The sequence below is a fragment of the Asterias rubens genome, chromosome 3 (assembly GCF_902459465.1).
Source record: "Asterias rubens chromosome 3, eAstRub1.3, whole genome shotgun sequence".
Classification (NCBI taxonomy): Eukaryota; Metazoa; Echinodermata; class Asteroidea; order Forcipulatida; family Asteriidae; genus Asterias; species Asterias rubens.
In genome coordinates this window covers 18440684-18454129 of record NC_047064.1, presented here as the reverse complement: position 1 = coordinate 18454129, position 13446 = coordinate 18440684, and the positions used below count along the sequence as shown (strand labels likewise).

At 39.6% G+C, this 13446-nt stretch overlaps 2 protein-coding genes across 3 annotated transcripts in view; both read right to left on the bottom strand.

The window, feature by feature from the left end:
• Positions 1 to 247: 247 nt before the first annotated feature.
• On the bottom strand, positions 248 to 8362 carry LOC117287739. Its single transcript, XM_033768242.1, has 10 exons — positions 8260 to 8362; positions 7732 to 7821; positions 6931 to 7025; positions 6298 to 6381; positions 5298 to 5412; positions 4606 to 4821; positions 3014 to 3191; positions 1454 to 1568; positions 1047 to 1126; positions 248 to 364 (listed from the first exon to the last, which is right to left on the bottom strand). Exons 2-10 carry the CDS (start codon positions 7759 to 7761, stop codon positions 303 to 305), a joined length of 975 nt encoding a protein of 324 aa, XP_033624133.1. The 5' UTR covers positions 7762 to 7821; positions 8260 to 8362; the 3' UTR covers positions 248 to 302.
• Positions 8363 to 11695: 3333 nt separating this feature from the next.
• LOC117288142 (DNA topoisomerase 2-binding protein 1-like) overlaps positions 11696 to 13446 on the bottom strand; it is a 29725-nt gene continuing 27974 nt past the window's right edge. For both annotated transcript variants that reach the window (XM_033768850.1, XM_033768851.1), the window contains exons 31-32: positions 12782 to 12915; positions 11696 to 12124 (exon numbers count right to left, since the gene is read on the bottom strand). In XM_033768850.1, the coding sequence (XP_033624741.1) occupies positions 12022 to 12124; positions 12782 to 12915 (237 nt within the window). In that variant the 3' untranslated portion in view covers positions 11696 to 12021. The remainder of the gene's footprint in view (positions 12125 to 12781; positions 12916 to 13446) is intronic.

Here is a 13446-nt window from a genome sequence, read left to right as displayed (position 1 = left end):
GCTATCTATAGCCCTTTTCACAAGCGTCAATTTAGCAGGGGTCCCTTGCTTTAATTTGAGCATGGTTGTGAAACTCCAGTAAAATTTCACTTCAGGTAAAAGGACTCCAATGTTTGGACTGTCTCAAATTTGCTATCCGTCTTGGCCAGTACAAACATTGTTTTCCCTTTCACATGAGGTGCACTGTGTTTTAATTAGCAAACATGTTTAAAAAAAAGCAAAGGACCCTTGCTAAATCGCTGTACGTTGCACTCAATTATATAAATACAGCAGCATGAGCCTCAAGATCCAGCGGATGCACATCAAGGAATCAGCAGTTTCAGCGCTCGAACCGCTGGAACGATTCTTTCCATGGAGACAACTCCTGCAAAATTAAACGGTAAATTGATTTTCTTTTTAAAGGAACACCTTGCCTTGGATCGTACGAGTTGGTCTTTGAAAAGTGTTTGAAACAGTTCAGTATGAAATGCATATGGTCAGAAAGATATTTTAAAAGTAGTATATAATGATCCACACAAGTATCACTCGAAATTGCACGGTATTCCTTTTACGTCGCAAAATACTTATGGAGTCAAAATTTTGACTCCACAAAATGACCGACCGGGGTTCTTCGCAACATCATAAGAGGAAAACTGTGCAATTTTGAGGCATGTTTGTGTGGATTATTATATTCTACTTTTAAATTATCTATCTAACCATTTGCATTTCGTAATGAACGGTTTCAAACGCATTTCAAAGACCAACTCATCCGATCCAAGGCAACATGTTCCTCTAATATGAAGACAAGGAACACTTGTTTAGCTTCTATTTATGGGGGCATAAATCGAAAGACTAAACAATCAAGGACAATCCTCAAAACAAAATCTAGCTTGATGAGCCTCCTATGCGCTTTTAAGTGGTAACAATGTTGGCAACAGTTTGTGTGACGTGAATGTGGCTTAAAGTGGAATTACCTCCCATTTATGAACAAAGATAATTAAGAGTTCTGCACTTTGAATCAAAAAGGGAACTTCAAGTTTTTCTCAGCCCAGAATGCCATTGCTTACCCAGAATCTCCATCAGGTCCTTCACCATGTCATCAAAAATGGGGAAAAACTTGCGATAATGGTGCATTCGGGAGATGAACCTGTTAAATATAAATTTTTCAAAAATCGTTTAATTGCAATGTCAACTTTATGCACTGTTCAGCTGGGGCGACTTGTTTTGACCAATTTCATGGAACAGGTTAAAACGGCATTTTTCACTTACAGTGTCTTGTAAAGCACATAGTTCAATGACTGATATAGTTTCATTTGATATCATAAGTTCAATTACTTTAGCTGCCAAACACAGATTTCTTACTCCAAAGTCCAATTCTTTTTTCTTTTCTTTTTTTTCTCTTTTTTTTGGGGGGAGGGGGGCACTGTTTTCTCATATAAATTACAACAAATTCTAGATGTGATTTTTGATGTACCTGTCCAGTCGTTCCTGTTGTAGAAGTTGGCCGAGTAGGTGAGCTGTTGAACCAGAGTACAACTCACAAAGCTGTTTAGTTGCCGTCACGACAGATCCGGAGGAGGCTTCCTCATCTAGCAAACAAAAAGAAGAAAAGACGATTTGAAACAAATTGCAATAACAATTGTCTTGAAAAAACCTTTCCTGGCTAGGGCCTACGGAGCAACAGTGCGTAGGGCCTTTAAAACACTGGTGACTCATGCCTATCGAACCCTGGTGCCTAGGGCATGAGAAACAATATGGAGACTGGGGCCTACAGAACACTGGTGCCCAGGGTCAACAGAATTCTCGTGCCTCCAAGTGCCTCGATCGAACTCTGGTGCCTAGGGCGCAAGAAATAGGGAGACTGGGGCCTCAAAACACTGGTGCCAAGGGTCCACAGAATACTCGTGCCTCCAAGTGCCTCGATCGAACTCTGGTGCCTAGGGCGCAAGAAATAGGGAGACTGGGGCCTCAAAACACTGGTGCCAAGGGTCCACAGAATATTCGTGCCTCCAAGTGCCAAGATCGAACTCTGGTGCCTGGGGAATGGGAAACAATAGGGAGACTGGGCCTACAGAACACTGGTACCTCAGGTCTACAGGACACTAGTACCTCCAAGTGCCTTCAAAACACTGGTGCTCAGAGTCTATATGAAATTGGTGCCTGGGCCTATATGAAACTGGTGCCTGGAACCTCTAGAACACTGGTGCCTCATGCATCTGTACTCTAGGAGTGTCGTGGCCGAGCGGTTAAGAGCATCGAACTCAAGCTCCGCTGATTCTGTTCAGCAGAGTGTGGGTTCGAATCCCGGTTGTGACACTTGTGTCCTTGAGCAAGACACTTTACTAATTGCTTCTCTCCACCCAGGGGTAAATGGGTACCTGTGAGGGCAGAGTTGGTTATTGTGATTGATAAGCTTAGTGCGCTACATATTTGGCGGCACAGGCTGTATACTCCCCAGGGAGCTGAGACGGTTTAAGGAATGATTTAAGGCCCAGTGTTTTATACACTGCATTTTTTCATCGTTTTGCTTGCAAATGACTAAAAACATTCTATCTATATCAAGCACGATGTGAAAGCTATTTAGTGGGAAATGTTTTTGATCTGGGACAAAAATACAACTAAAAGTCTGTAAAACAGTATCCGTTTATCTACGACGTGCATGAGCTCCCGTATCCGTTACGAACATGTATGCAAAATACGATAGTAACGGATACGCGTCACGTGAACACACAAAGTGTTGACGTATCGTTATCTGTATGTGTATCCGTACACTTGCGAAACCTCTCTAATATAAAGAAAGGGGCCTACACAACACAAGTGCCTAAGATCTACAGAACACTGGAAGTGCCTCAAGCCTACGGAACACTAGTGCCTAGGGCCTACGGTAGACTTAATCTGGCCCTGGCCCGGACTACTTCTCTCATGAACTTACTGACCTTCACATGTTGTCTGGGTATTTCAAGCCATACGGATTAAATATATTGTCAACAGCTCTGTGTTTTTTTTTATTTACAAAATGTTTTCTCGTACATACCGAGGCCAAGGATGTCCTTTAACGAGTGAATGATGTTTTGCATCTCTCCGACACGCACATACAGCTCGTTCATCCGCGTGTAGACACCGCCGTCTGTTGGTACATCAAACAACCTCTGGAAGTGGGAAACCATCTTGCCATGTTCTGTGTTTGGCGGCGGACCCTCTGCCAGCAGTTCCTAGAGTTGGTTGTCAAAAGGTGTGTTAATGACCTAGACATAATAAATGAAACGGCAAAACCATGTTTTTTTGTTTTTTTTCATCAGATTATCAGATTATAAACAGTTACAAGCAATAGGATTTAAAACTGTTTCTCTTCACTTTGTGAGCAGCTCAGCACTGTAGTAATTAGGACATGTGAAAGGGAATTTCGCACTTATATCAACATTCTTTACAGGTTAACAAGGAATGTTGTATTGTGCGTATGCGTAGTTCTTGTAACCAGGCCTTCGCACATAGCTAGTGCATAAACTCAGCGCTTGCCCTGTAAGCGTAGTATGGTGCCCTGTAAGCGTAGAAGTGATGACATTGGTAGGCAGAGTGATGACATTGGGACCAGGGCTAAATTTCCTAAAGCCTGTAAGCATAAAGACTTGCTAAGGACAAACAAATTTTGCTCAAAACCATTGGACACCTTCGGTAAACAGTATTGTCCAAAGGCCCACACTTCGTGTATCACAACTTGTATATAAAATAACAAACCTGTGAAAATTTAGGCTCAATCGGTCATTCGGAGTCGGGAGAAAATAGCGGGAAAACCCACCCTTGTTTCCGCACGTTTCGCCATGTCATGACATGTGTTTACTATAAATCCGTAATTCTCTATGTTGAGAATTGATAATTGTTTCAATTTTTTCTCAAAAAGTAAAGCATTTCACGAAATAAGATTTCAAGAGAAGTCTTTTGCCATTACCTTCTGTAAACTTTCACATTTTTCCTGTTCCGAAAGTGTATAAATGGCTTTAACAGAAACTGGTTACCATTTAAAATTGCATGGAGCATCGAGTTTACTTTCTGGCATACTGGTGCTAAGCAGCATTCTCTGCCTAACAGCTTTATAAAATTGGCTGTGTTATAAGTTGGAGGACCATTGTGCCGAGACTACTGTATGTGGTGCCCTTAAAACAATGGTAATGGTTAGATGCTCATGGAATTATGTATTAGAGAAATCTAGAATCCTCGATGCAGGAATAACATTAGAGGAACATTACAGAATTGGTAAGAAACAAAAATCGTAAAAATCACAGATACATAAAACTTACACGGTCTAATGATGACGATAGTAGAAAACATCCCTTACAATTTTTCTGCTTGAAATGTCATATTTGATGAGAAATAAATAATCTAACTTTGCGTTTGGAGTTAATCGCCCAGTGAGCGTTTTATTCATTTTTGTTTTTGGCATCTATGCAATGCAAAATTTGTAATCGGTTTTTCACTATTCTTTCATGACCCAGATGACCGATCGATCTCGAACTTCTACAGGTTAGTCAGTTAATGTATATGATGGCTCACATAAATCGTTTACACTGCCAGCAACTGTTTTGTTAGCAATTAGCCAATTCTGTAATGTTCCTTTAACTACAAAATTACCTGTTTCTGATTTTCCGCCAATAAATGAATCCAGCCCTCTAGTGTTGGTACAACGTGGCGATACGATCGTTGACACCACGTGCTGTGCTTGGCATCTCGGTGCCTGTGACCATGATGACTGTATTGTTTACCATTACTATGACGATGCGAGGAATTCTTAACGGGCAAGTTAAGGCTGGTACCGACCTCCACTACATCGAGCACCTGGGTGGCAAACTGAACAGAGGATTTCGAATCGAGCATGAAATTGGCCTTTGGAAAAAAAAAGTAGGAATTTTTTTATCAAGTTCAGAAAGGGCTGACCTACACATGGTGGATGCTCTAATAGACATTTCAGGCTATTGAATTACAATTTTGTTGAGATTTTTCCCAAGGGCAAAAATTATCAGAAAACAAACTAAAGTAGGAAGAACAACACGCCTGCAACAAACAAAACCGAATATTAATCTTAAAGGGGAGACTTATTTGATCGATATATATATTAAGCTCCGCCCGTTTAAGTGTCGACCAATCAAAAGACAGCTAACATACGCCCAAAAGTCTGACATATAAAACAAATTATGACAAGTTTCTGCCATTTGAATCCAAGTTTGAGCAATGCATGCACTATGAAAGATGTCTTCTCCAGGGCAATTAACTCTTTATGACACACTGGAACCTGCAACAACTTAACCCTTCTACTTCCCACATACTTGCTCCATATCTTGATATTGCTGCATTGAGACCCTCTGTAAGATGTCTGGTTTCGGGACTGGGACGTCTCCCCTTCGTCTTGAGACTTTGGTCTCCTTATGTCTTGAAATACCTCTATAAGAAAAGATGACAAAAATTAGGCTTATAAAGGGTCACTTTGCCCTGGATCGGGCGAGTTGGTCTAATTTTGGATGATCTTGTCCCCTAATTTTCAAAGTCGGAAAGACGTAATTCCGCCAGAAGGCGGAAGAATCTCATCCCTGCATGGGTGATAATATCTGCTTAATCTCGCCAGAATTGCAACATTTGATGAGAGAGCAGAAGCTCATAATATCAAACTAAAAACTGTTGTACAAAGTTGTATGTGCTTTATAGAAAGGTTTGCGGTAACACCATGTAATGACTATCTCTAAATGAGTTGAGGTGGTTCTGAAAAGAACTGTTGGTTTCAACTCGACGTTTTGATCAGTATGCTCTGATCGTCTGCATGCTGCATGCTGCTTAAGTACTGTGGAGGTGGATTGGTGATGCACGAAGGCGGGAAATAGAGGCGGGAAGTTGTATGTGCTTGCCAATTTCATTGCTGAAGTTGAAAACTACATGTACCGATGTTGGAGACCTTTGACCTAAAATATCTGCATCCTTTTGAGGTATTACTTTGTTCTTCAGTGTATAGATTATATTGTGAAGTAAATCAATATTTGAAAATCAAAATTTGGGGTGGGTCGGTGGGTCGGTGGATGGGTCAAAACAATTTCGGAAAAAAAAGAAAAAAAAAATTACTATTATGAATGGCCCCCAAGGAAAACAATGGAGTGGGTTTTTCAGTCCCTACCTGACTGGGTGGGTTTTCCCTATACTATAGGGTTTTTTCCTCCCCCCAAAAACAAATTCTTCATTTTCTTTTCTCTACAAAGATTTGGTGTGATACTTCCATGAGGATACTTTGCAGACTATAATTCAGATACATATCCGATATAAAATGAATTATATCTTTACCTTACACTGAGCTGGTTTAATATCTGGATGACTTCTTCTGTCTTGCTGGCAATCTGATCAACATGCTGTCGACTCTTCGAGGAACTGTTAAGAGAAATATCATCAGACCTGTTATTCAACCGATTGAACTTATCTTTTTTTTTTACTCAAGTCAAGTGTGTGTCATGTCCTAGTTGTTATTATTCACAAATGTTTTAGTTTGTTATACTTTCCTGGGGATCTTTACTAAACAGGCAATGCTCTTTCCACATGCATGTAAATTTTCTACCTCATATTTCCTTTTATTTTTTACTTTATTTATCGGTATTGCCCCTAACTTTTTTAAGGTGACTGCATGATGCTTAAATAAATTGTAAAATTTCCAGGAAAAAATATTACTGAACTGAACTTAAAATGTGAGGTATGTAGGGTTTGTTGTTGAAATGTCGAGACGGTCGATTTGTTGCTCCTTCTTTTTCCTTACAAGTGCTGCTTCATAAGTGAAGATTACCGCACTGTGGCTGGGCGCAAGCATGAAACCCTGAACCGCAACCTCAATCAAGTGCACTCTAATACATGGTGCAAGTAAAAACTGGTCAGCAAGATTACTAACTAAATGAAACACTCAGTGAAATCTTGAATGCATCCTTATACCTGGCAAGCAATGGATTGGATCTCAAGACGCGAAGATCGCTGGACACCGATTCCGTGATTTCATGCAGCTGCTGGAGCACTACGGCTAGCTCCCTCTGGAAAGAAAATGAACAAGTTTGATGACAATGAACCGATACTTTACCATTAAACAATGGATTGTTTTGTTTTTGTTGTTGTTGTTGTTGTTTTTTGGGGGGGGGGGGGGTGAGATGGTGGGGTATCCCAGTGAAGAGAGAAGAATCAAACACAGTTGTGGAAAGCACAATGGGGTTTTGTTTGCTCTAAGTATAAACATTTGGACAAATATTTAACACTTGTAAAATAAAGCCCTACTCTTTGTTCGAGGTTAACAGTTTAGGACAATCTGGCTGGCTGAACTTCAGCCATTTCAGCCTGAAGCCTAAACTAATTATAAACACAGCGAGACCTTATCGCGATTCCTGCCTGACTAATTTTGCTGTATTGCCAAAAGGCACTGTGGGAAGGAAAGGGGCTTTATCACAGCTCCTTTTTGCATCCCACAATGCCTTTTGGCATGTTTGGCTCTTCAGCAAAATCAGCCGAGCGGATTTGCGATGTCCGGGTCTGTGAAGAAAAAACAGCGCATACCGATTATTGCGTCACCAAATTTTGCATTTGCAAGAAGTATGAACAGGCTTCACTCTGCTGTCCAAGCATGGTCCAAGTAAATCAATCTCACGTTCTTAGTAGTTACATAAAAACTATAATTATACTTATAGACACTTTTATACTAACATTAATAAATAGCGGTTAATCAATTGTGTAAAGAACTTTAGTTACCTCGACATTGTTGTGACTGCTGTGAGCCATCTCTACTGTACTGTACTGTACTACTTGAAATCCTGTGCTCAGTCGAACAAATTATTTAGCCTTGAAAAAAGGAAGATTATAAATTATTGGGGACACGATGACGATAGTCAATTGTGGTTGAACCTTACTCAGTTATCATAATCATGGTAATAATTTTTATGCCGTTTGTATCTAATCCACTGCAGGCCTGATACTTCACGGAGGCAACGAAGGCGATTGCCTCCATGCCCCCTGGTCATTGCCTTTGTGCCCTTGAAATGATCCAGTACAAATTTGCAATTTCATGTCATAGAACATGGACATAGGCCTGATGCCCTTTTTTAGTTACCAAGAAGAAAATGCCTTGGTACCCTTGGCCTTTCAAAAACGTTACGAAGCATACACTAGACAGCCTAGTCTTGGTTTAAGACTCTCCAAGAATGTAGGCGTACCTTTCGAATTCCAATGCAATCGTTTAGTACCTTTTTCTGTCCATTTAATGGCATAAATATTACTCACCATGCGCACGCTTTTGATAACATCTGTCAACAACAACGAATAAACATAGAAGACGTTCAAATTTGCGCCACCACACGTTTCTGTTTGTTCCCGCAACTTGATCCCCGCGCAAACAATCAATCAATCAATCATAACTAGGATCAGAGCTCAATGTTGCTAGCGCGCGCAATTAACGCGGCCCTTTTCCGCATTCGCGCAAGTTGTCATTTTGTTTTTCAAGGCATAAACTTCCCATCCTGATTTTTAGGTTTGCGCAGGGGGCCGGGCAGCGTTCCTGGATTAATTGTTTAATACGAACCATGTAGTTCGTTTCACACAGCAGCCTCGCTCGCAATTTTTTATTGACGTGTGTGTAGCTAGACAAGCTTCAGTTCAAAAATTGCGCGCACGAAAATTGCAGAAAATTTAATAAGGCGATCTTCAAAGATTGCGCTCAACAACCCTTTGTGTTGAGATTGAGAAGTATAGTAACCATAATTTAAAGATAAACCGGCTTAAACAGTATTTCACTCAAACATTTGTGTCAAATGAAAATTTTTACCATTAATCTATTTTCAATGAATGGTGAGGCATTCGGCGGATGAGGGTTTGCTTACAGGTGTTAAACAATGACGATTTTTACGAAAAGTAAAATGGATATAAATGTTTATATTTAGGGCGGGTCTTGCTTCAGCCATGGAGGTAGAAATAGACCAAATGAAGAAAAAAAATAATTGAATGGTAAACAACCTGCCTACATCAGGGAACAAATTGTATGCTAAACATTTTCCCAAGGGCCCTAGAGCAGCTTGGCCATGACCACTATTGCCCCTGGTCTTGGTGCCCTTCAAAAGTTTCTAGATGACTCAAAGATTTCCAATGAAAATGGTCTAAAACATGTTCAAATATTAAATTCCAGAAATCCAGAGGATGGGGCAATGTTTTAAAATGTTTTTTTTGTCATGTGCTTTTTAAGGGCTTTGAAATTATCGGTGGGTCTTTTCAAAAGACAATAAACACAAAACACACAACTACAATGAAAGAGTTTGTTAATTCATTTTCTTTATGTCAACAGTAACTTAAATAAGAGCATTGCCATTCGAAATGACAAAACCGAGGTTCCTCTGCACACACAATAAATGTACACCAAGTAAATACAATATATACAAACTGTACTCAGTAGATGTAACGACAATTCTGAGATTCTATAATTATTTTGAGGGATAAAGAGATCCCAGATTCTGGGCCTAATTTCATAGAGCTGATTAAGCAGAAAATATTGCTTACACAATTTTCTGCTAAAGCAGAAATGAACAGGATACCAGTATACAATTGTTGCACGCTGTGACGGGGTTCCATGGCGTTTTGTACAACCGAGGGGGGAAATGGAACCCGAGGCGAAGCCGAGGGTGCCATTTCCCCGCGAGGGTGTACAAAACCCATGGACCCCAGTCACAACGTGCAACAATTGTTTTGTTATACCTTTGTATAATTGTAATTCCTCCTCTCAAAGTTCTGTTCTCAACTTCAAACATTATTACGACGGACTATTCATTGTTTAATTAGCAGACGACCAAGAAACAATTCCCTCGAACCCGCAAACGTTCGTACACAACGCTGGAAATCGACCAACACTGGGAACGATCAAGGTGATGTACACCGGTGTACATTAATTTTCATGTTACCTGGCCCGTCGAGCCATGTAACATGCGTTTTTGTTGCTCGTCACATGATTGGTTCTCGACCAATCAAACTTCACAGTTTGTTACCGAGGTATAACAATCACAAATGGTACACATTAGATGTAAGTTTGGCTGGTAATTTTATTCTTGTAAGCAAAATTTTGTTGTGCTTAGCATTTTTTGGTGCTTAAGCAGCTCTAAGAAGTTGGGCTTTGTTCTTTCTAAAATTGTATTTAATATTACTTTCTCTTTTATCTATAATTTATCTGTCATTCATAAGTACACTGCCCCGTTTAATTTATGTGGTTGAAGAGCTCGAGTCCAGTGTGTGCCTGACTGCTCAGCCACGCTCCAAAATACGAGTAACAAAATATTTCAAGCTGCTAAAGGGAATCACAATTGCATTTGGAAAGGATTAATCACAGTTTGAATCCAAATTGTTTGATCAGTGAATAGCAGAAGTCTATTTACTTCAAAATTGCAGCCACTCAGTTTCCAATAAAAATCCTAAAACTAAACTGTGAACGCTATTAACTTGACTTGTTTCAAGAAGAAAATCAACAAACTGTCAACTTGGGGAGGCATTTGAGATTGGTCCTACTTCAGAAAAGAGAATCATTTCTAACTTTTATAATCATAATTACTGATTCGTGTTTTGACTCTAGTAGAGTCTTTTCAAAGGCTAAAACAATAACAACAAAACTAAGAAAAACTTGGCTAGGGTAAAAATTTCAGGTCATTAAAGGCACTGTACACGTTTGGTAATTGTCAAAGACCAGTGTTCTCACTTGGTGTATCCCATCACAAGCATAAATTAACAAGCCTGTGAAAATTTGGGCTCAATTGGTCATTGAAGTTGCGAGAAAATGATGAAAGAAAAAACACCCATGATGGACGAATTTGTGTGCTTTCAGATAGGAATATATTTTAGTGAGAAATTACCTCTTTCTCAAAAACTATGCTACTTCAGAGGGAGTCGGTTTCCACAATGTTTTATACTATCAACAGCTCTCCAATGCTCATTACCAAATTAGTGTTTAAGTTAATAATTGTTTTTAGTAATTACCAAACGTGTACCTTCCCTTTAAACATTTTTTGCATTTATACCACAGGTCATTTTGCTTGGTCAAGTACATGTAGTTCGTAAAAGCTTATCTTTTTTTCAGTCTAAATAACAGTTTACTATAATACTTTTCCTAATGATATCGAAATTGAAAGTACTGTAATGAAATACAAGGGATGCACAATAAATAATTTAACAACTGGCACTTGAACACCACAGGCACGCAACTCTTCAGCAGGAAATAAAAAGCGGGAAATTCAAATTTTCCTATTGACCACATGTACCAGTCTGAAGCTAGCGACATATTGGGCCCTTTATAGCGTCTGGTTCCAATTGTTACTCCCAAAGAACATATAAACACTATCCCATGCAACCCTCAACCTCCAGCACTTCCATCTCACATCCCTTTCCTGTTAAAAGATACAAAAGTGCATTTTGAAAATGAGCAGTCCAGAACTACTTCATTTTTTGTTCCTGCCGCATCTCTTTATACAACAAGCAATTCAAATCGGGGACCTTTCAACAAAAGAAGACAATAGAGGGCATGGTTCGGGAGAGGTCCATGGTTGGAAAACATGTACAAAACCAATGGGAGCTGTTCGCTCGTGCCCAGCGCCTTGCTTGAACCAAATGCACTGGGATGGGCAAACGTATCATGCACTGTCACTGGTTTAATAATGCGCAGTCCCTTCCTGAACAAGAATCTGTGCAAGCGATTAGCCCATTTCAGCGGTCCTGGATAGACTGGCTGCTGGGGCCGAGCGAATGGGAGCTGTTGCAAAAAAGTTGGTGTATTATAAACCAAAGAGGGACAATGGGAGGTACACGATTGCAGGCGTGTACACCCTTGTGCGCTTTTAAACTTCCGCAGAGCATCCAACGCGGATTTTTGTTGCGCTGAATTTTTGTAATGACGGATTTCTATTTTATGAAACTGGGAAAAAAACGTGGATCAGCATAAGAGTTGCATGCCTGATAACAAGTCCCAATTTATTCAACACTCTTTAAGACGCTTCAAGCGGTGACGAGACTCCTTCATCATCGTACCCGACCCTTCTTGCTCCTGGGCGTTGAGGCAGAGTCAAGCTGTTTCCTCTTGGAAGGAGTGCGGCCGCTTCGGGAATGATGGTTCTCATAGAGTCTGTAGAGAGTAGGATTCGAAATAAAACAAATAAGCGCATCAGACTTACGTCAATTAATTTAGAAAAGAGGATGCGCACAAGTTTTTAGTAAGGATTAGGTGGAAGGGTGTCCAAATTTACTAGAAATTTAAAAACTAGGTGTCCAAATTGTTCACTTACAATAAATTACATGAAAATGACAAATACGCACAAAGACACCCTCTGGCTAACGCTATGGTTGCATGCATTTGTTTGACATTCAGTATTGAACAATAAACGCATTAAGCCTTAAAGCCATTGGACACTTTCGGAACAGAAAAAACAATTTAAGTTCACAGATTTACAAATAACATACAGAGTTTACAGAAGGTAATGGTGAAAGACTTCTCTTGAAATATTATTCCATTAAATGCTTTACTTTTTGAGAAAACATTAAAACAATTATCAATTCTCACAGATTTATTTTAAACACATGTCATGACATGGCAAATTGTGGGGAAACAAGGGTGGGTTTTCCCATTATTTTCTCCCGACTCCAATGACTGATTGAGCCTAAATTTTCACAGGTTTGTTATATTATAAGTTGTAATACACGACTTTGGACAATACTGTTTACAGAAAGTGTCCAATAGCATTAAGGGACTGATGGTTCTCAAGTGATGGTAGAAATAACTAACCTCTCCATGATTGGTTTGACCTCGCTGATGAAGTAGTTGGAATGTGACGGTGCTTCATCTTGCATAAGGAAGTCCGCGATGAACTCTGGTTTCAGACAGAGTATACCAGCAGAGGCCATAGCTTCCAGATCAATCTACCAAAAAAATAAAAATTAATTATTAAATGGATTTGATTGCATGTTAAACAAAACTCCTGAAAATGTTTGAAAGTCTCATCTAAGGGGCCGCTCGCAATAATCAACATTTTCACAAGCGTACGCTGAAAGTTATGGCAGTCTGACGCTTTTGTTTTTGTTTTTCTGAAAAATTTCTACTATAAAAACTGACATCTTTTATTGCCCTTTTTGCACCGTTAGATACAACAATTTTTTATTTTTTGTTTAAACCTTTGAAAGTCAGATATTAAAGCTGTGTCTTTCTCCAGAGTACGATCAGAGCATACTGACCGAAACGTCGAGTTGAAACCTACGGTTCTTTTCAGAACCACACCAACTCATTAGAGATAGTCATTACATGGTGTTACCGCAAACCTTTCCATACCGTTATTTTCACCATGTAAAGTTTCAAATCCTACTTAAGCTGTGTCTTGTTCTTATGTGTGTGCTCGTAATAAACAGGGTTTGCATGCAATTTACATTGAAGTGTCTCTATGTAGAGTAGTGAAC

What these genes read in the sequence shown, in the direction of transcription:
- LOC117287739 (XM_033768242.1), bottom strand. Translation starts at nt 7,761, where the DNA reads ATGGCTCACAGCAGTCACAACAATGTCGAG. An exon ending in TTAAACCAGCTCAGTGTAAG is followed by an intron (nt 5,413 to 6,297) that starts GTAAAGATATAA and finishes CTTTTCTTATAG; the next exon opens with AGGTATTTCAAGACATAAGG. An exon ending in GGACCTGATGGAGATTCTGG is followed by an intron (nt 365 to 1,046) that starts GTAAGCAATGGC and finishes TTAATTTTGCAG; the next exon opens with GAGTTGTCTCCATGGAAAGA.